At 51.7% G+C, this 21,480-nt stretch overlaps 1 protein-coding gene across 3 annotated transcripts in view; it reads left to right on the top strand.

Moving 5' to 3' along the window:
• Positions 1-21,272, top strand: part of RAB11FIP3 (RAB11 family interacting protein 3) — an 80,498-nt gene extending 59,226 nt beyond the window's left edge. For 2 of the 3 annotated variants that reach the window (XM_074919624.1, XM_074919626.1), the window contains 10 exons: positions 2,844-2,978; positions 6,231-6,266; positions 9,012-9,105; positions 10,904-11,007; positions 13,033-13,173; positions 14,123-14,204; positions 16,165-16,302; positions 17,190-17,345; positions 17,766-17,906; positions 18,630-21,272. In XM_074919624.1, coding sequence (XP_074775725.1) covers positions 2,844-2,978; positions 6,231-6,266; positions 9,012-9,105; positions 10,904-11,007; positions 13,033-13,173; positions 14,123-14,204; positions 16,165-16,302; positions 17,190-17,345; positions 17,766-17,906; positions 18,630-18,743 — 1,141 coding nt within the window. In that variant the 3' untranslated portion in view covers positions 18,744-21,272. The remainder of the gene's footprint in view (positions 1-2,843; positions 2,979-6,230; positions 6,267-9,011; positions 9,106-10,903; positions 11,008-13,032; positions 13,174-14,122; positions 14,205-16,164; positions 16,303-17,189; positions 17,346-17,765; positions 17,907-18,629) is intronic. The other variant, XM_074919625.1, reaches the window with a different exon arrangement.
• Positions 21,273-21,480: the final 208 nt, after the last annotated feature.

Raw genomic sequence — 21,480 nt, 5'->3', positions numbered from 1 at the left:
CTGGAGCTCCCAGGTTGCCTACATTCCCAGTGTTCAAGTCTTGCTCTGTCAGGGCACCATCTTCCCTCTGCTGTTCTCTCTTTGGATCTTATCCACAAGATCATGTTCTGCAGCATCTTTCCTCTGCCAGGAGGGCCTCACTCGGCACATGGCCACGCAGCTCATGGTGGTTTCTGCTGGAGACTTGCTGCTGGGGCTTGCTAGGGAGACAGGCTGCAGATAAACCCTCCAAAACCTCCAGAGTAAAGAATGCAGGTCTGTTTGAAACAGAGGATTTCCTCATGCCTTTCAGGTCTAGCCCTTACCTTGGATTATCATTGCGTGCATGCAGGTCCTTAGCTGATCGCTCTCTGAGATTATGCTGTTTTTCTGAACAAAGTCCTGCCACCCCAGTGCATTTAAATGTAATGAAACCTTGAAGAACTATAGGATATATCTGCTTCAGGCTGAACTTTTTTTTTTTGCCTGTGATTTGAATACAAGGAACGGTATCACTTGTAAACAGTCACATCACCACACACCCTGTTACACACAGGTCACATCACACACAACCATGTTACAAAAGTCTCTAAACAGGAATAACGTCAAATTTTCCCGCCACAGCTCCATATCTTCACCCGAGGACTAATGCAAGAACCAAGAGCCTTCAGGGAACACTGTGGGGTTTGCATTTTCCTGCTTAGTTCTTGCACATGTGTTTGCAATCCCTCCCCTTGGGTTGCCACCTCCTCCCTGGCACATCCATCCAGTAGAAGTCTCTCTGCAACTCCTGGTGGGAAATGAATTGGCAGCGGAAAGGAAAAACTCCTCGCACGCACCCATTTTGGTTGCTAACGTGCTATGGCAGTAAGCACTGATGACCTGTGGAAGACAAGCGGTGCTCCAGGAGATGGAGGAAGGAGGCAGGAAGGCTGCATATGGCGCAGAGCGTGGCAGCTTGCCACAAGGGGTAGGTGGGGATGCCCTGAGGCGCAGTGTGGTTGAGCTCACCCACTCAACGGGCAAGCAACCAAGGCAGCCAGAGGCCAAGTATATCTGCACGCACCCAAAGAGTTGCCAGGCTGGCTTGTGGCTTCTCCTCTGTGCTTCTTTTCCCGTTTGGATTATTGTTAGATTTGGGTTTGTACCTCGCCCAGGGGAGCACGCAGCCGGGCGAGCTGTTTCTGCCTCCCGGCAGGGGTGAGGAAGACCCACTGAATGGGGCTCAGTGCAGCCAGGCGCGGGGGCAGAGCTCAGAAAAGGGCACATCACTTCTTCCAGGTGCCACAAAGCTGCTCTTACCTCTTACCCTGTGCAAAGCCTGAGCAACTGAACTGACTGCTGCTGGATAATGATTATGCTGGGTCCAGACCGGCCCTAGAGGGTAGGAGGAATGTTTTTCAATTACTTTCTTTTTCCAGGAATGGGAAGAGATGAGCAATTTGGCATTTACTGTTGTCCAGTCACCTGTTCTAAGGGGGCTCGGAAATACTGTACAGACAGCACAAACTCAGAGGCCTGACCCTGGGGGTGGCTGGGCTGCTGACATCCCACTGCCACCAAAAATGTCAGTGACCCCTCCTGGGATGTCCCGTGCACTCAGCATCTCCCGGGCCAGGACTTGCCAGTGTGTATCTGTATCATGGGGTTGACTAGTCCTTTCAGATGCCTTTTGGTTTTAAGCTTGCTTGTGTTTGCTCACACCTTTACCTGTCTGTCTTATTGAACTGCTTTGTTTTTTCACTATTAACCTTTCTTTGATTAAAGTCTGTGGCTTCCAGAAGCATGTTTTCCTGCAGAGTACCATAGAATACCAGGTTGGAAGGGACCTCAATGATCATCCAGTCCAACCTTTCTTGACAAAAGCATGGTCTATACAACACGGCCCAGCCTCCTGTCCAGCTGAATCTTACGTGTCTGATGTTGGGAAAAGTATTTGTGGCATATATTTGGCTCCCAAGTAGCAGACTTTTTGCTGTTCAGAATCCCTTGGCCAAATGCTGTCCTGCCCAGGTCATGTCAAGTTGGGGAAATGGCTCTGCCAGGTGTCGGTGAATGCCTCAGCAGCTTTCCACATCAGCAGCGGAAAATGAAAAGCTGATTGCACCCATTAGCTTCCCAAAGTTCTGTAGACCCCCATGTCCTCCGGCCAAATGATGTTCCCTACAGTAAGGCAACACTGCTGCTTAGCTTCTCTGGGCTTCGCTTTGTAGGAGAGAGAGAGGTTGAATCACAACCTCCATCTTAAACTTAGCTTAAAAGCTCTTTGCAATGAAAATCTGACTCTGCGTTACTAACAGAGGGCCTGCAGGAGCACAGATTTTTAAATCTGTTTTCAAAGCATCCCATTGGAAAATGGTGCAGCCAGCCAAAGAATTTGGCTCTCGCACACAGCGCCCAGTCCAGAGGTGTGTGAGTTTTGTCTGCATTTACCGAGGCACACCAGGACTGTTGCTCAGAGCCTCCTGAGATGGGTTTCTTAGAAAATCACGTCAGAAAATAAACTTTGTAGTTATGTAGCTTTGTGGAAAGCATGCATCTCACTTACCCTGGGCTCTTGGGAGGGTCTTACACAAGAGCCAGCTGGTACAGGGGTTTGGAAATATGGGCCAAGCTCAGCTGCTCTGTCTGAGAGGAGGGTGATGGAAATCCTGCTAGTGAATAGCAACTCCATATAGACTGATTTGGCTTCTAAAATCAGGGGGGGGAGGTGACCCAATCTGCCCTAAAGTTTTTAACTGTGAATCTTGTATCTCACACCAAAAGCTCCTCTGCCCAAATGTACGCTCAGCTTGTGGAAGCCACGGATGAAAATCATCCCTGTCTGTTCTGTCCTCTTAAAATGACCCTTGTGATTTCTCTAGCACCCATCCGCTCGCTGCGAAACTGCACAGCATTATCGCAGATGAAGCATTTGAGTTTTACTGTAGCCAGTGCCACAAACAAATCAACCGCCTTGAGGATCTTTCTGCTCGCCTGAGTGATCTTGAAATGAATAGGTAATTGGGCTTGTGTGTGGCCATTCCGGTGTTGGGAACGATGTTGTGGAAGGGAAGACTTTCCTTGTTTTGCACAGCTTTCCTTTGCTTGATTTCCTGGTTGCGAAAGGGATTGGCTTTCACCAGACAAAGTGAACCTCTCCAGGTGGCAAAGGTTGTAATAATGTTATGGAGGATGAGCAGAAGTTTTCTTTAATCCGAGCCACGGAGGCTGGCAGACAGTGAGAGTCTTCCCTTCTGCTCTGGGCAGCCTCTTTGCATGTCCTGCTGAGTGGTGGGTGCTTCTTCACGCTCCAAGTAATGAAGTCCTTGCATCAGGACTTGAAGCCTTAAGCTGGTCATGTACAGTATTTCTGTCACCAAGGAAAAGACTGCCAGGTCTCCTGGCTGGCAGTGCCCAGCGTGGAGGCATACCCCAGTGGCTGGTTCAGCCTGGAAGGGCAGGTACTGCCCGTCTTCCCGCTGCAGCAGTAACCTGGAAACATCAGCTTGCTCTCTGTGGCTTGGGACCTCTCCTGTAGATGCTCTTGCTTTGCAGCAGTAAAGTCTTGTTTCACCCAGCTTTGCCAGCTGCCTGCCCACCGATGTGCCACCACTGGCCGGGTGGATGTGATAAACACAGCGGCCTTCGTGTAGGAACTTCACAAGTTTTTGAATGTAACATTTTAGGTCTATCGGCCAGTGGCTGGACTTGCTGATTTAACAAGTGGGGAGGATTTCTATTTATTTTTTCAGAGCTGTTTGCAATCCAGTGGGTGGAAGGGTGGTGGTATTAACGATAATCATTCTTCTTGCATCTGCTGTTTTTTCAAGCTCGTTTTTTGGTCATGCTCTTGGTCTCTATCTGTCCTCTTCAGGGACAATGTGATATGGGAGCTCTCCTGGGCTATACAGCTATGGGAAGAGAACTAGAAAACAAATAGGACTGGACCTTAATTTTTTTAATGGAGAAAGTACTTCTCTCCCTTTCTCTTTCTCGGATAAGTAGTTGCCTGTTCTGTTGGAGGCTCTGAGGCTCAGTGATGGGTCTCGGGTTATGCAGTTAAGAACAATGCTGGACTTCCCTGGATATACCAAATTTACTTGCAAAGCTGAACGAACACCTTGGTGCCTCCTGTGATGGATGAGATTTTCAGAGGAGGCTTCCCCATCCCGTGGTTTCACAGTGGGAATTCCACAGGGTTTGGTTTAACATGAGCCCTTTGGGCTCAGCGTGAGTAGGTGCGGTCCTTCCATCTGTGTTCAGGGTTTCCCATGTGCCAATTTACTGGAAACTTGTTCCAGGTGCCCTTGCACGCTGACCCACCCTCTCCGCAGTGCGGATGAGGTGTCCCCATGCAGCATGCGGGATGCGGCAGGAACTGTTGTTCCACCCCAGCATCACCAGCAACGTGAAGCCCCCAGTTCAAGGGACAAGTCCTAGACTGCAGGTGGAAAGAACAGCAGAAACAGGACTAAAATCTGGGCCAAGCAGCCTCACACCGTGCCTGGCAGGCAAAGGCTGAGCATACCTGCCCCAGAGGATGCGTGCAGCTGGGGTGAAGGCCAAACCACCATGTAACAGACTCACTCTTAAAGGCTGTGGGCATATGTAGTGTTTTATACTTGAAATAAGGTGGGGAGCCTGGTCCCCCATTGGGGCACTGCTGTCCAAGCCCACGGTACAGGAAGGCAGGGAAGAAGTCCACAGTGAGCTTGGGATGAACCAGTTTTGTGAAAGTATGTTTTGTTTTACTGCCCTTGAAGCAGAGGTGGTGCCTCATCCCCTCCAGAGAGACCCGCAGGTGCCGGCACTTCTTTTTGATAAGCTGTTTGCAGAGAAAAATATTTTTTCTCCCTCCGGTGCTGGGGACATACGTGACTCGTTGCAATTGCTGGCAAACACAAGGGCCTGACCTCCTCCCCTCAGGCGAGTGCTGAGTGTCCTTGAAGCCCGGCCAGCAGCAGCTCTTGCACTCCTTGGAAATCTGGGGTGCAAAAAGAGGATGCACTTTTGACATGAGTCCTGGTAACCCTGACAACAGCCCCTGGTCATTCATTGTTTTTTAAAAAAGAAAATTGTTCTTGGCTATTTTTAATTCCTCCTTCTAAGAACTAATCTAGTTGTTGCAGCTCTAGGCAGGAACAGACTTCCAGATGATTTTATTTATTTATTTTCTTTAAACTGAGCTAAGCACCAGGGAATGCAATTGCTGCTTCTCCTCTCAGGCTAGAGCCGTGTTTGCTGCCATCGTTCAGTGATGATTTGGTGTCAGTGATGTGTCCTGGTGGTGTCTGTTTAACAACACTGTGTGTTTGGGTGGAAGATGAGGAGTGAGATCCAAGCCCGCTTGCTTCACTAGCGTGCAGCTGCCTCAGTCATGACTGAAGGACTGGAATGAGCATCTTAGCAAGTAGCAGATCCTGAAAAAGGCTTTTTTTCCTTAGTGGGGAGAGCCTGCAACCATGTCCTGAGGGGCAGGGTAACGCAGTCCTTGGCTGTACGTACCATGGAACACGCTGAGCATTAGCTAAACCCTGACCGCTGCGGTATGGTAGCAGCTGGCGCAGGCACACAGGAGCTGGGCTGTGTGATCTCCATCAGTTATCTGTGCTAAGGAGAGCTTGTGCCCCTCCCCAGGGATTATAACAGTGCCCGTGCTTAAAATCCACAACAGGACATGACCAACAGCTCCTAAAATCTTTGAGCTACAAGTAGGCAGCAATTCTCTGGTGATCCAGAGCCAAATGGTGAGAATAATCTTTGAGAAGTGCAAAGCAGTGTGCAGAAGGATGGAAGGGCCCATTTACAGGCAGGACGTGTGCCCTGTCCCCCAGCCACTGGGCAGGGAGCTCCCGGGGGGTGTCAGGGGAAGGAGGACTGGGGTGCTGCGGGGTGCAGGAGATGGAGCTCGCTCTGCCGTGGGCACCGGGCTGAAGCCCACCGAACTCACCGCTATTATTAGCGCTTCACTTGAGGATCAGCTTTCAGGGCTCAGCTGGTGAGAGGATACCATTGCTGGAGGCGGTGGGTGAAGTTTCCTGCGGCCTTATTCCATTTGGTTGGTAGCCGCCGCGTTGTTAATTGAAGTACGTGAGCGGTTTCCTCGCTGCCTCTCACCGGGGGTGGCCGGGCTGTGGGGTGGCGTGTGCCGCGTGGGCGCTGCCCTGCCATCGCAAAGGATGTGCCCCGGAGTGCTCGCAGTTTCCTGTTTCCCTTGCTCTCCACTCTCAGCTCTCCTAACTCTTTCCTGTTTTTTCTTCATTTCGCAGTCCAAATAAAAGACTCTCAAGCAAGAAGGTGGCAAGGTAAGCTCATGCTCCTATTACTGCCTGGGGAGAGGGGTGTCCGTGCTGGCTGCCAGCCCTGCAGGAGGAGGACTATCAAAATAAGCTTGTAGTGTCATACTCTTGGACGTGTTGTGTAGCACTGGGGAAAAACAGGTTTCATTCTGATAGTCTGCATAGCTTTTTTTTTTTTTCTGAAATGGGGGCTTTTCACTCGTGCATGCAGCTGGAGGCTGGTGTCAACCTGATTTCTTCCAGGACAAAAGTAGGGGTGCTTTCCCCCTAGGAGGGGGCATGTGGAGGGGGGAGGAGTCTTTACAAGGGCATGCTTGGCTGGACTGTCTCATCCCTGCTGTCATCATGGTGAGTCTCTAGAAGACGTGACCAGTCAGTATAGCCACTCAAGGATTCCTGCAGCACCCTAAAAAAGCCAGCCACCATAGACAACTCTCTTGGTTCTGTGTTACTTTGCTCAGAGTAATTCTTGACACTTGACTTTGCAGGAGCAGCCCTCCCTGCTCGGTCAGGGGCTTTGGGGGTTCCTGGGGGGCAGCTGCAGGTGACCCCACCCTGAGGTTTAACACTGTGTTGCTTCTGTCCTGTGGGACTGTCTCATGTGATGCCAGTCACCCATTCCGTGGGGGCATTTTTATCCCTGACCACACAAGGGAAAGCTGGAGTTTGCTCTGAATCACTGGGGCAGAGGGTCCATCCCTTCCCTATGACGCCTGGTGCCCCCTTTCCTTTCCCAACTTCACCATCCCTCCTGTTCCTGTCATCATGCTTTTAAGAATATACTGAGCCTTACCTTAACTGTCCTGCCTGTCTCTGCCCTGCTCGGGATGGAGATTTCCCTCTGCAGTTGTTGGCTTTCTCTCTGCATGTTTCTGAACGGAGCAGGAATGCTGCAGAGGAATAGGCAGCTTGCATTGGGTGATGCTCATCCCCCCGTGCCCTGGCACTTGATCTGCTCCCTGCACTGACCCATGCAGCTTCTGTACGCCTCTCCCTCCCAGCTGTGCTCTCACACCTTCCCCTTCTCTGTTTGTCCTGCAGTCAGCAAGTCTCCCCTGGCACAATTTCCCCTCCTGGCAAGGAAGCAGGTCCTCGATATTACATTTCCTAGTTCCAGTCATCTTACTTTCTAGATCTTTGTTCAAAACACTGTCAGGAAAGAAGGTTGAAGGGAGCAGCTTGTCCCCAGGTTTCCTGTTTTAGGACTGTTTTTTTGTCCCATGTCTGGCAGAGCAAATTTAGGGAGGATTTGAATTAAACTTTTGGGAATGGAGATGTCCTGTCTTATGGGAGATTGAGCCCTCCTGGCCCTTTGCATTTGCAAGATGCTTTTCTGAGACTGGGACTTCTGGGCTTAAGTAAATATTGGTTAATTCAAGAGCGGTTGAGTTTAGTTTGTGATCATGAGAGATAACAGGGTTCTGCCGCAGAGTAGAGCCAGATCCTTAAGATCAGCCCGAAGAAAGCCCTCTGTTGCAGATACTATAATTATGGAATAATACCAAAACATTTGCTTTTAGGAAATTGATTTTATTTTGGTAAGGGCCCTTTTCCTGATTTTTGTTATCTGGGTTTTGCTTGTGCCAAGAAATCTCAGCTGCTTAGGGCCTGTTGTGCTTGGCATGATTTAAATGACAAATGTGCCAGAGACTTTAGAATCTAAATATATACTCAGGGTGAGGATGCAAAATAAGCCTGGTACTCAGCTGTGGTCTCTTTGGTAAATGCCAGTTATGCTTCATGAATATTTGCATGAGCATATTGTGTAGCAGGGTAAATTTGAGAGCCCACATTACAAATTCCTTGGAAAAACTGAGGTTCAGAGAGACCACTGTGGTTTTCTTGTTCACCTCCTGCTTGAAGCAGTGCTGGTTTCAAGGGTAGATCAGCCTGCTCATCGTTTGTGTTGCAGTGGGGGAGCAGAGTGCTTTTCTCCAGGCAGCATCTGCCTGGGGTTCACACAGCTGGAATACAACCACCCCTCCCTGTGGCAATAGTGGTTTCTTGTGCCATGAGACGATGGAGCTGATCTGCAGCGATGCCACGATGATTAAGCACAGATCAGCCCTTCCATGGGGTGTCCTTTAGATCACCACAAAGCTGTGGACACCAGTGTTGCAAGGCCTTGCTAATGATTAGCTCGCTCTCGGCTGTCACAGCTGGTGTGGGGATGTGGTCTGGAGTGTTTCACAAGAGATTCAGGGGGGTTTTCTCCTCTCCCTCCCCTTACACCCGGTGCCCCCCTGCTTCTTATTAACCTTATCAGTGGCTAGAGTGGAGTACACATCCTTTGCTGGATAATACACGGCCTTGGTACGTTGTAAAGAAAGAAAGTGAAAAGAACAAGCTCTTATCTCTTCCCATTCCAAAGAGCAAGAACACATGATCATGGTATGAAGTCCCAGCAGCATGTGTCCACGTCTGCGCTACCCTCGCAGGGTGCGTTCATTCAGCTGGTAAGAGCCACCCGCTCAGCCCTGTTCCCTGGGCACACCGAGGTGGTGAGCTTCACTGTCCCTTGGAGCTGGTGGCGGCAAGAAGGGCCTGGCCCACACCATCCTTTGCTGTAAATCCTGCAGCCCAAGAAGGTGCAGTGCTATTAAATCCCCTTGGAAAAGGAGGTGGCAGCCGAGGAGCGGAGAGGGGGACCGTATCCTGCAAGAGGGGTTGTCTCTGGAAATTGCCATGTCCTGCGATGTTCGCTCTAATGTTCATGTTGCTGGGGGTCGGGGTGGTTTGTCTCTGTTATAGACAGTTGCATCAGACGAGCACGCTGTCTGTGGGGGTGATGGAGGAGTCTTACCGGGACACGCTGGAGTGCACAGAAGAGGACATCACGGACAAGGTAAGAGCGGTGCTGTCCGTGCTGTTGCGGAGCATGCAGTGGCTCGCGATGCTCTGAGAGGCCCCAGCAGGAGCTGGGCTGAAGCTTTTCTTACAGAGCAGCTGGCCCTGGGTAGATCAGTGCAGGTGGGACGTAGGAAGCCCTCGGCATCGAGGGGATGGACGTGAGAGCGCTCTGAGTCACTGTGCAGAGGGTGGGGTTGAGTCAGGAGGTGTCACTGGTGCCTTCTCCCAGGGGTGGGGGCGTGCTGCCCTGCTTGCAGGGAGGGTGGCTTCCCTCGGGCTGGCCGGGAGGAGCAGGGAGCTGTGTGCAGGCTCGATTTTCACTTCTGCTTCACATAATAAAACATTCTCAATTTCTGCTTTTGAGATGAGCAAAGTTGCCCGATGCAAAAGAAGGACTTCCTTTCCTTGGCACACTCTTGCTGCTGCTGATTGTGCCATCGGGATATGAAGCTGGTTTTGTGCTGGTCCTGTTGGGTTTTACTGGGGTGTTATGAGAAAAGCATTATAGGACAATATGGGAACTGGGCAGGAGCACAAGAAAGCTTTTGTCTGAGCACCCCTAGCTAAGAATAGCTAAGAGAAAGAAGGAAGATTGAAGATAGGTGAGTTGTGGCTTGTGTAAATGTCTGCTGCAGTCCTGAAGCTCCTTGTAAATGGCTTTTTCGTTCTGGAATCATGAATAGAGAGCTGCATGGAGCAGCATGTGAAAGAGAAATACATACGTGTGTGGCTGCACTCAGATATAATTCATGGAAGACCTTTAAAAAAAAAAAATTAAAAATCAACATTTTTCCAAGTCTGAAAATTGAATAAAACACTCGTGCTCTTCAAGGCATCTGGCTTGGGAAACCATGTATGTACTCTGGAAGAGGCTTTGTATCTCTGCATGTTTCTTTTTTTAATACACTTGCACATCGCTTGCCCTTCAGAGCGATGGTTTGGGTTTTGCAGACATACTCCTAATTGCCTCGCTTTCATGATTGTTCTTCTGTGGGTGTAAATGGGATTTTTGGGACCAGAAACTCTGTCCTTCTGTGGTTACCCACCCACCCACACTCCTGCTTGGGTGGGAAGTAGAGGGACACTCCCAGACCCCTTTGCTCCTCAAAGTTGTTCACTATTTAGGGAAAATGAATGAAAATGCAAATGCAGCTGAAATAAGCCCCATATAAGTACAGGGAGAAAATACTCATCTCTGATCCTTTCCCACCAGCAAGCATTGTTTCCTCCTACGTGACTTTATTTACATATAGCCGTGAACCCAGGGTCTTTCAGTTCTGTTTCAGGCAGCGGGTGGTTATCCCCAACCTTGGGGCTCTGGTGATCCCACTGGGGTCTTTCCCTCTAGACCTGCCTGTAGGATATCATCATGAAGGGTGTGAAGAAAGGAAAGAGTGAAGCATTTGGCTCTGATTTGGTACATGGGAGACATCAAAAACTGAGAAACCAGGGTGTAAAAAGATATTTTTTAAAAGGATGCTTTAAATCAAGCCATGGCTACCTGAGTCCAGTGGCAACCAGCCATTTTTAAGTAGCTTGCCCAGGAGCAAGCCCCAGTGATGGCTCCTGCAGCTCTGGCAGCCCTGTGTAGGGAAGGGGGGTGACGCAGGTGATGCCGGGAGCTGTGTTGGGGTGACTGCCCTGAATCAGTGCAACAAACCGAGGCAGCCCCAAGACCAGCAGGGAGCACCTGCACGGGGTGCTGGAGGTGGGGGGAGATGCTCCAGCTCTTGGTGCCCCTTTACCAGCAGGTTTAGACACAGGTGGCTGATCCCCCCGTCTCTGTCACCCAGGTGGTGTTTCTGGAGAAGCGGGTGACAGAACTGGAGAAGGACACAGCTGCTAACGGCGAGCAGCACAGCCGCCTCAAGCAGGAAAACCTGCAGCTCGTGCACAGGTAAGGGAGCCCAGCTTGTGCCGCAGCCAAAACGCAGCTTAGTGTCTCCTGTGGGGCCTTTTCCCCCTCCACGTACTGCAGCACCCCGTGCCTTCCCCACCGGCCAGCTGCCTGCCCGCACGCAGGCACGAGCTGCTCAGGAGCTGCTGGAGCGTGTGGGGAAAGGCAGCAGCAGGAGAGGGAGACGGACAGAAAATAGCAGGAAAGCTCCTCAGCTCTGCCCTCGGTGATCCGATCCCACCCTGGCAGAGGGCAGCCGTGGTTAAATCCAGCCGGGGTTCAGGCTGCCTTCTTTGCACGAGGGCTGTGTGTGGGGCTGCAGCATCCCACACACGCTTTCCTGGGGCTCTGGCAAGTTCCAGGGAGCACAGGAAACTGCATACAGCTCAGCCAGGACAAATGGCAAATGCAATGTTCTGCTCAGATGACTGTAACTATAACAGTGCTTTTTAGGTCTTTTTTTACATATCTTTTTTTTTAATGTGCTTCCCTGCCCCACATGTTCATCCTGAAAGGTCTCTGTGGAGCTCTGGAGCTCTAGGGGTTGGCTCAGAGAACCGCAGAGGGGTCATGTTCTCGAAAAGATTCCGAATTCAGGGAGGATATATACTTCATACTCACTCTGTATGGACTCTTTCTGGCCTTTATTTCACCCATTAGATTTGGGTGGAAGGTACAACAGGGTCCCTACTACCCATTTTGACACTCCCCACAGTCAGCCTTGATCTGTTGCTTTCAGATCATGCCTGGGGTGTAGCCCTTTGAATCCCATTTGATGTAATCACTTCTACTAATCTGGCAAGCTTCTCTCTTCCAGCAGCATATTTACCCTTGGCAGATAAACCCAGCAGGAGTTTATCTATAGGGCTGTAAGACTGTTAAGTAACAATCATGTCAGGGAACAGAGTGGTTCAAACAAAGGTTTCTCTAAGCCCTGATAAACTTTGCAACAAGGGAAATGTTTTCACTTAGCAGCTTGGCCCGGAAGTGTCAGTCGGCTTTTAATCAAGTGAAGCCCCAAGTGTACTCACTGCTGGTTGAGGAATAGGTTGATCTGGCAAAAACCTTCCCACCTGCCTATGCAAAGTGATTGCACACACTCCAGCACCCCAGCCTCCTGGCAAACCTCAGCCCGCTGCTGGGGTCGGGTGATGCCCTGCGGTGCTCCCGAGGGCAGGTGGCCATGGTGGAAAATCCTTCTGCCCTGTCTGAGCAAACACAGCCGCTGTCTGTGCTGTCACAGTCTCAGGACTGTGTGGAAATTGCTGTTATGCTGGCACACAGAGAAGGTTGACCTGCAGATCCCATATCTGTTGTTGGGGACATAAGAGAGTGAAAAGGAAGAGGATTGGAGCTGTTGTAGTCTTTTATCTGGGTAACAAGACTATGTCAGGGCAGAGTAAAGGTCAAGGAGACCAAAATCCTAGAAACAGCTGAAGGAGGATTTCTCTGCCATGGCCGCTACAGGTGAAACCACAACCCTGGGTTTTGTGGTTGGATTCGATGATCTTAAAGGTCTTTTCCAGCCTAAATGATTCTGTGAGATTCCAATTAAGTAGCTTGTTCAGGGTGATGCTGTGACTGTGACCCACGGGCTGTGTGTTATAAAATGATTACTGCACTTTCACCCTCACTTCACCCCTCTGTTGTCCTCCTCCTTAAAAAGGATTTTGATGCATCCTGGAGACTTAAAAAAACTAAACAGAGACAATACCAGCAGGTGCCACCTGGCTTATTTTATTTGACTGTCATGTTGGTCAGCAGTAGTCCTTGGGGGTTTTGTGGACCATGTTGCTTTCCCACTGCATCTTCCAGGATGAAGTGAAGCCCTCATACACCTGCTACTTGAGATGACAATAGGTGTGCTTTCCCTGAAAGTTCACTCTGTTTTACAGTCTGCTTCTCCCAGCTCTGCTGTGCGATGGGAGAAGGGCTGGGAAAAGAGTCTGATCCCTCCATCGGGAAGGCAGCGTGCCGGGGGTGAGCCATCAGGAACAGCTAATCCTCTCTCTCTCCTCTCTGCAGAGCAAATGCTCTCGAGGAACAGCTGAAGGAGCAGGAGCTGAGAGCTGACCAAACACTCCTGGAGGAGATCAAGAAGCAGAGGGAGCTGCTGAGCAAAATGGAGAGGGAGAAGAGCATTGAGATTGAGAACCTGCAGGCCAGGTGGGGCTGGGGCAGGGCTGGGTGGTGGCAGGTCTTCTGGACCCACTCGTACACACTGGCATAAACGTACAGGCTGCTGCCTTGCAGCTGCAGCCTTTGGAGAGACAAAGTGTGGTAGACAGTGAGTTTAACTTGGTTAAAGGTGTAACTAAAGTCATCATAACCCCTGAGTTTTGGCTACTTCTCCTACCTTCCTTCTAAAATCAGGCCCTTCCGTGACCCCTCAGACTTTATATTTGAATTTCCCTGAGGCAGTTTAAATTTCACTTGCATTCTCTATCCGTGTGCCTGCCTCACAGTGTGTGAATGAAGTGGATTGTTAGTGCTTGTCCCATGAATGACACATGGAAGCATGTTTGATGCTGACATGTTTCCCACCTTCATGGAAACAGACAAATATCTGGGAAGAGTTGGTCCAACAGACAGTTTCCTGGATACTTCATGCTGCCTGTTGGCTTCCAAAGGAAAAAGTGGTGTGGCAGAGGTTTCATTTATTTAACAGGGTTTTTGCTGCTTTTCCACAATGTGTTTTGCTATTGTTCAACCCTTGCAGTAAATAAAAGATGAAGGCAGTAGGGTTTTTTTTACCAGGCTTGTTGCAGGACAGTTACCATGACAAAAGGGTGTTACTTTACCTGGAGAATGTCAAGCTGAAGCCCTCTCTGCTTTTTGGTGCCTAGTGCTGAGGCTTCCCATGGACTAGTGAAGCCCTCAGCCTAAAGAATAGTGTTGGGCCTGATTGAGGAGGGGTGGCACTGGACAGCAGACTTGCCAGAAGTCGTGAGGGTGCCCCACTTTCTCCCCTGGGAGTAGAAACAGTGGAAGTCTCAGCATTTGCTTTGAAAAGATAAATCCCTGCGCTGGCTTGCCTTCAATAGCTCCTAGTGATGTTTTGACCAACACTTGGGATGCTTGGGTGAGTTTCTTACACATTTCTTTACTGTTGCAGGCTGCAGCAGCTGGATGATGAGAACAGCGAGCTGAGATCCTGCGTCCCTTGTTTAAAAGCTAACATTGAAAGACTTGAGGAGGTGAGGACCGTGTGTGCTTGGAGTGCCCAAGCCAGTGCTGTGTTTCTGGCTTCTGGGCTGAAATTCTCATTTACAAGAAGGGCCTGTGTGAGATCTGTTTCATGTAATGAGCAAATCAGCTGCTTCCGCCTTCCAGTCCCTGCAGACCTTGCCTCGGACCAGAGCTATCCCATACCACTACCTGGGCGGGTTCCCAGTGTTCGTCTTGAAAGCTGGGATTAACAAACCCTTAATAAATCTCACTGTGGCAGTGCAGCCTGCATGCAGCTGCAGCGTGCAGCAGTGGCAGCCCTGTCCTGGCTGCTTAGGAGGGGACTCGTGCCCTCTCGTGGAAGCTTGTCCCCATCCCTGCGGCTGCAGCAAGGGAGGAAGAGGAGCAGGTATGCTGCATCTGCATGTCCTGACAAGGCAGATAAGCCCTCGCTGGGATTTGTGGGTTGAGTCTTCAAAGTGCCATGTTATCTCCCAGATCCTCTCCCCCTGCTCAGGATTTGAGGCCGTGCAGCTACTGACAGGGCCGGGGCCGGGGGGAGGCTTGTCAAGGAGCTGCAGTCTCCATGCGATGGACAAGATCCTCATTTTTGGAGAGAATGCGGGTTACAGATGTAACATCTGGTACAAAGGCGGCATTTTCTTTCTGTTCATGTCTGTGGCAGATGTAAAATTAAAATTTAAGTGAAATCAGACCTCTCTGCCCAGCCAAAGGCCCTCAGGCATTTCATCCACTCTCAGTGTTTGAGCCCGCGGGAGAGCGCTGCCTGACTCTGCCTGACGTGGCCACGATGAAGTGGTCTTCATCTGCCGAGATCTTGTAAGCACAGTGCACTGAGGCCAGGGAAAACCACTGTGGGTCTGAGGGTAAATTTTCTGCTTAGGTGTGTTTAAGCCATGAAAAGTTGGGTTTGATCCTTAATCTGTCTTCAGAACTGCTTTTCTCCACAGTTGGGGATTAACGAAAAGTGAGAGGTGCAATTACTGCCCCTCCCTGCCGAGGAGAGGCCGTGCTGATGGGCTGCTCTCCTGTCTGTTGTCCAAAATCAGGATTTTTTTTCCAGAGTTGTGTTTCCTGCTGGTGTGGTGCTTTTGGTGCTCTGCTCCATGGAGCAGGACACCCATATCCAGCAGCAGCTGGAGCTCCCCCTCAGAGCTGCTCCTCGTCTCCTTCATGGCATAGGCCAACACCGATGTTGGCTGTCTTGTGGCATTTTTGGCTTTCTGAAAGCCAAAACCTTCCTCACAGGGAGAGCCAGGCTGGAAGCTGTGAGCCTGGGGAGGGGTTGAACTGGTCCTAGGCAGAAGGGTGCTGCTGTACAGGGAAGTGTCCTGCACAGGGCTGTTGTCATCACAGTGACAAGCTTTGCCTGATGTCTCACATGTTCAGTCAGCTTTTAGTACAAGAAGGGTACAGAGCAGGAGAGCTGGTCTTTGTGTTCTACATCCTGGCATGAACTGGTCATGTTCCTTCTTGGGTCAGTCCTCGATTAAATTCTTTCATATCTGAAACCAAGAATGAGCATCCCTAGAGTGGCTTAAGCTCGTGGGTTCCTGGCTTTTCTAAAATTCAGACCTAAGGAGCCTTATGATTTAATGTCTCTTCCTGGCCTGTAGCCTCTGTGCTGGCCACAGTCTTGCCCAAGCCGTGTCCCATACCAGCATCGTGCTGCCCAGAGAGCTGCACAAGTACAGATACTTGCCTGGATGCATTTATTCTTTAGTCGTCTCTTATTGCCTCTCTCTTGGCAGTGCTATTTTGGTGTGTGGCTTTTGCTGCTGCCAAAGCACTTGGGCTCTGAAGCCCTCAGCAAATGAAATCCCAGCAGGCAGAGCATCTGAATGCGTCAGCGAGAAGAGCCTTCCCTGCGGTTCTCAGCGTGCGCCGTGTCCTTGAGCGAGTGGGAAGAGCCCTGGCAGTGCTGAATGAAGTCTGGCCCTGTGACTGTTGCCTTTCGTGTTGTTTCAGGAGAAGCAGAAGCTGCTGGATGAGATCGAAGACCTTACCATGCAGCTTGCAGAGGAGCAGGAGAAAAAGAGGAAGATGGGGGACAAGCTGAGTCAGGAAAGGCACCAGTTTCAGAAGGAGAAGGAGTCAACACAGGAGGTAAGTAGAGTTGGGGCTGCCTGCTGCAGCCCTGTTCTGCTTGCCCCCAAATCAGGGCTATGTGGGGAAGCTGGCCTTCACAGCCTCTCCAAAAATAGGTGTAACTGGAGCATTTGGTCCTGCCTGGGTAGAGAAAGGTAGTACAGCAGCTTAACTATATAAAATCTGTCACTTTTGCCTGCATTAAATTTCAGCCGAGCGTGTCTGCATCTGCAAACACAGTGGGGCTGTGCCACCCTGACCCATTCTCAGGGGGCCCATTTCTCTTCTGCAGTGAAGGAGCTGTGGCAGAAACACAGTGATGATGGCACGTGGAGCCAGCAGGCGTTAGCAGGCTGGAGGAGAGGGGAGTGTGAGGCTGCTGGGGTGAGAGCTGTCAGCTTCTGTGTGCTTGGGGGCACAAACACAACCCATCCAACCCCTTCCAGGCATCTGTAGCTGGTAATTCCAACTGGAGGCTCAATCAGCACTTGCTATTGTGGTAGAAAAGGAGCTTTGAGCCTCAAAGTGGAAACTATTGTCATTGTGGTGATACTGAGAGCACTCAATTGAGACGGGGATTCACAGCACTGTGGCAGGAGGGAGCTGCCTGAGCAGGTGCCCACCTTGCTGGGGGGGCGTTCTGTCTGCTGCTGCAGAGCCAGAGCCAGCATCTTTGGTGCTCCAACAAAGTCCTTCCAGGGCTGCTCTTGTGTATTTAAGTAGCTGCCCCTCTCCTGTTTGCTAAAGGTGTGGGGGAGGAAGGGGAAGCTATGTGCCCCCTCAGAAGGGGTCTGTTAATCGTGCCGCAGCAGTCGGTGGGGTTGCTCCCATCTGTCACACCAGCCACAACCAGTGCAAGCCGCTGGGGAAGTAGCACTCGGTTGTCCTCTTCCCTTGTGCTGCAGCTCATTGAGGACCTCAGGAAGCAGCTGGAGCACTTGCAACTCTTCAAACTGGAAGCTGAGCAGCGAAGAGGCAGGAGCAGCAGCATGGGGCTCCAGGAGTACAACAGCAGGACACGGGAGACAGAGCTGGAGCAAGAGATCAAGCAGCTCAAGCAGGTATGTAGGGCTGGGCAGGGAGGGAAGTGGCTTGGCTGCTCGGTCTGCAGAAGGGGATTCCCTGACACTGAGAGGTGGTCAGTGGGGGCCCGGGGGCTCCCTCCCAAGGAGCTGACTGTGGATCTGGCAGCCCACTGCTTTCTTGATCTCCTGTCCTGGGACAGGAGAGGTTGGCCGCTGCTTCTGAAGGACAGCATGTACACTCTAAGCCACTTTCTCTGATGTCCCCTGGATCTCCCCAGCACATCCCATGCTTCCAGAGGTTCTCCAGGCTCTGCTGAGACTGAGTCAGGAGCCTGTGCACTGCTCCCAGTGCCGTGTGAGCTGCTAGTTAGGATGAAAGCCCCTGCCTCCCCCAGCTGCATCTGCTCTGAGGGCACCACGTGCTTCAGCAGCATCTGGTTTGTCTGTTGTGAACAGGATAACAGGAACCTGAAGGAGCAGAACGATGAACTGAATGGACAGATCATTAACTTGAGCATCCAGGGAGCCAAGAACCTCTTCTCAGCCTCCTTCTCTGAATCCCTGGCAGCGGAGATCAGCTCGGTCTCCAGAGATGAGGTACGTGACACGAGGTACTGCTTACCTCACACTGAATCTTTCCAGGGTGGCTGGTGCATCTCATGGCCTGGGAGGAGGTGATGTGGCCCTGCCTGTGGTACAGCTTGCTCCCAAAGTTCCCTTGAAAGCTGTCATGAGTAAAGTAGTACCCATGCAACTATCTGAAGAGCTTGCAGGACTTAGCCTGCCTACCAGCCCTCCTGCCTGGCAATAGGGAAAGCTGCTCCCTTCCACTTTGCTGATACTGGCAGTTCCTCTTTGCCTGCCCTGTTCCTCTTACTGGGACAGACCAGCCAGCGTGGTGGGGGGGTGCAGTCTCTCTGTAGCTGTCTTAAAATCCCAGGGACATGGGACACCTACCCTGGAGATCTTGTCTTCTCTAATATGTGTTCTCCCTGCTTTGTGGCTGTACCCCAGATACTGGTGTGCAAAGCACCAGAATTAAATCTTTCAGACCCCAATAAATGGGGAAACACACCTGGATGTTTCGGAGGCCAAAGGGAGATGTGATGCTCCCTGCTTTCTCCGGGGTCTCATCCAGCTGAGAACTTGAGGAAAGACAGGAGTGAGCAGAGCCAGCAGCTGAGGGCATTTTCCCTGACTACAGGGACATTGCAGGCCAGGGTGAAGAAGTGGGGAGACCTCTGTGGGTGCACAGAGCCACAAGCAGCCCCACTTCTGTCCCTGGGCAGTGGCAGGCAGTGACTTCTCCCTCCATTGCAGCTCATGGAAGCAATTCAAAAGCAAGAGGAGATCAACTTCCGCCTGCAGGATTACATCGACAGGATCATCGTGGCCATCATGGAGACAAACCCCTCCATCCTGGAAGTTAAGTAAGCGCGGCCGAGAGCCGCCAGCTTTGCGCTCGTCGATGGGTCTGGATTTGGTGCTCTGAGAGGATAAAGAGGGACCCGAAACGTCTTTGCTCTTGATGAAGGCACAAGGAAGCATCGTGTCAGGTCAGTGGGTAAATGAGCCAGCGGACCAGGGAAAAAGAAAACCAGCAGCAAGGCTTTGTTGTCTGACTCCGTTATTTTGAAACCCTTCTGGTTTTGAGGGGTGAAAGGGAACCTGGAGAAGAAACACGGGCAACGGACAGCTGGAGGAAGCTACCTGTGAAGCTGGGAACTGTCCCGACAGCGGCGTCAGACCCTCTGGCGCGCGGGGTGCGAACAGTAGCTTCCCACCGCGCGGGCTGGAAGGGGAGGGTTTCTCTGAACTGCGGTATAACGGATGGAGAAGGAAGCAGCAGTGCTGATGTTTTCCCTTGCTGCCCTGTCCAGCCCAAGTATCTGCTTTGCCAAAGTGTCCCTGACACACTCACTCACTGGGGCAGATCTGGGAAAGAGGGAAACATGTCCCGGACTTGTAGAGGTTTTGATTTTTTTTTTTTTTTTTTTTTTTTAAATTAACTTAATGCAAATGTCCTCATTCAGCTGGCGCAGTTAATCCTTGCCCTGCTGCTTCTGCTCGGGAAGGGGTTGCGTGCAGAGAGCATGCTGGCTCCTCTCTCGCTTGCCTGTGGCAGAAAGAGGCAGGGGAGCGGCCGTTTCTGGGACAGGGCCTAAGCGCACTTTGTCACCTCCCTCCTTATTTATTTTTGCTGTCCGTGGCTCACTACCGTCAGCAGGCCTTGGTGTTCCCGGCTCCGCTGCCGCCCTCCCTGCTCCCGGCTCTTCTGCCGACGGCCCTGGGGTCTGCGGGTGTCTGAGCCGGCTCTGGGAGGAGAGGTCCCCTCGGCCCCAGCTGAGACACACGGGTGCTGTCTGTCCAGCCTGCAGGGACTGGAGGAAAGGCTGTGACTCTTCAACTTGCACTGGAGGCTGGTCCTGGCCGCCTCTCTTGCTCCCGCCTTGGCTCACCCGGTCCAGCACAGGGACGTGCAGCGGCTGAGGGTGGCCAGGGAGCTGCAGGGGCGAGGGCTGAGCTCTCCACCTCGCCTCCCGAGGTCCCTGGTGTGGGGACAGTGGCCTGTGCCGTTCCCAGCCGGAGCAGGGCTCTGCTGGTGATAGCTGCAGTCCTGGAGGGAGAGCCTGCTCCTGCCGCCTTTCCCCACTGTTCCCTGTGCTGCAGCATGGGACGGAGCAGCCGCTCTCTTTTATCAGCCCCTGGCGTCAGCCTGGACTGAAATCTCTGTGCCGTTGGGGAGAGGAGACCAGAGAATACAACAGCTCCCTGGGAAACAAAAGCCATGTTTACATCGGACAGCTTTTGGCTTGCTGGCACAAGTGGCCACGGCCTAGCGTGACCCTGGGGAGCAGCAGCTTTAACCGCCCAGCTCCCCTCTGGCTCCTGGGAGGAGACAGCCAGCGGACTCCCAAGGATCCAGCTTCATGTAGTGTGTCGGGCCCCATAAAGCGGTTCTTTTTCCTGCTTGTCAGGTTTTAGAAATGCCAGAGTGGCCTGAAAACAGAAGCCACAGCAATTCCTTGGGGTGCCTGCTCCTCCCCAAAACGCTTCCACGCACGCGGCACATCTCTCTTCCCACGCTGGCGCGGTGGCACAGCAGCCAGGTCGCCGCTTGTCCCCGGTAGGGTGCTGCTGGCTGGGAGAGGTGGCAGCTGCTGCAGCCTTAGTCCCTGCTGCGGGTCCCGGTGGCTCGTGGGTCCCCTGCGCTGGGACCTGGAGCCAGCCGAGCCGCTGCTGCCATGACCCTGCCTCTTCCCCCCCTCTCTTTAAACACCTCGCCTCTGGGTGCTCCACCCCCCCGTGGCCTTGGGCAAGGCGCAGCGGGGTGGGGGCGAGACCCAGAAACCTGGGGTGAGGGGGGCACCCAGCGCTCCCACACCCCCTCCCCTACACCCAGCCCTCCCTGGCATCCACCCCCCTCCCTGCCCCGAGTCCGCGGGAAGAAGCCACGTAATGTACATTTCCAGAGAAGCTTTGGGTGTAAATCAGTGTATACTTGGAGAGGGAAATTTTTTCTATCTTGTAGAGTAGGTATTTTTATAGAATGAAGGTTGATCATTTTTTTAATACTTTAAAGAAGAGAGAAATGTATCTGTGTATACACAAAGCATATATATATATGTATAAATATATAAATATTGGAGATTTGCCTTTCTCGACTTGGGATCATGGATCCCCAGTTCTCAAACAATCGTCTTTTTTCCTGTCGCTCACAAAGAGGTACTGTAACTGTAAATAAGCACCGGGAAAAAGTTTTAAGCAAACAAAGCACTGACTTGCACATTCACCATGCTTTAAAGTCCCTATGGAAAAAAAAAAAGAAAAACAAAAAAGTGTACTTCCCGAAAATGTTCCTCTTTCCCCACCGGTATGTGAAGGAAGTCCCCAAAAAAAGAGGCAAAACCAGTATTGTCTTAAATGATGTATCAATTCTTGTCAGATTAAAAGCTGTTACTATTCCTGCCCAGAGATGTTCTTTCTGCAGGGGTGGTTCTGAGCGTCGGAGCATCCCCTGCATCCGGGGGGGGCTGGATGGGAGCTGGAAGAGTGCCCTGACTCTGGGGGGATGAGGAGGGGGGAGGCTGGCTCCCGAGGGGCCGAGGTCAAAGGGAGCTAAAACCTGCGAAGGTGGGAACTGGGGGGGATTCACCCTTTGCCTTCCCAG

The sequence above is a fragment of the Athene noctua genome, chromosome 15 (assembly GCF_965140245.1).
Source record: "Athene noctua chromosome 15, bAthNoc1.hap1.1, whole genome shotgun sequence".
Taxonomy (NCBI): domain Eukaryota; kingdom Metazoa; phylum Chordata; class Aves; order Strigiformes; family Strigidae; genus Athene; species Athene noctua.
Note: the sequence above shows the minus strand (reverse complement) of the source record. Positions and strands in the feature narration are given on the sequence as shown.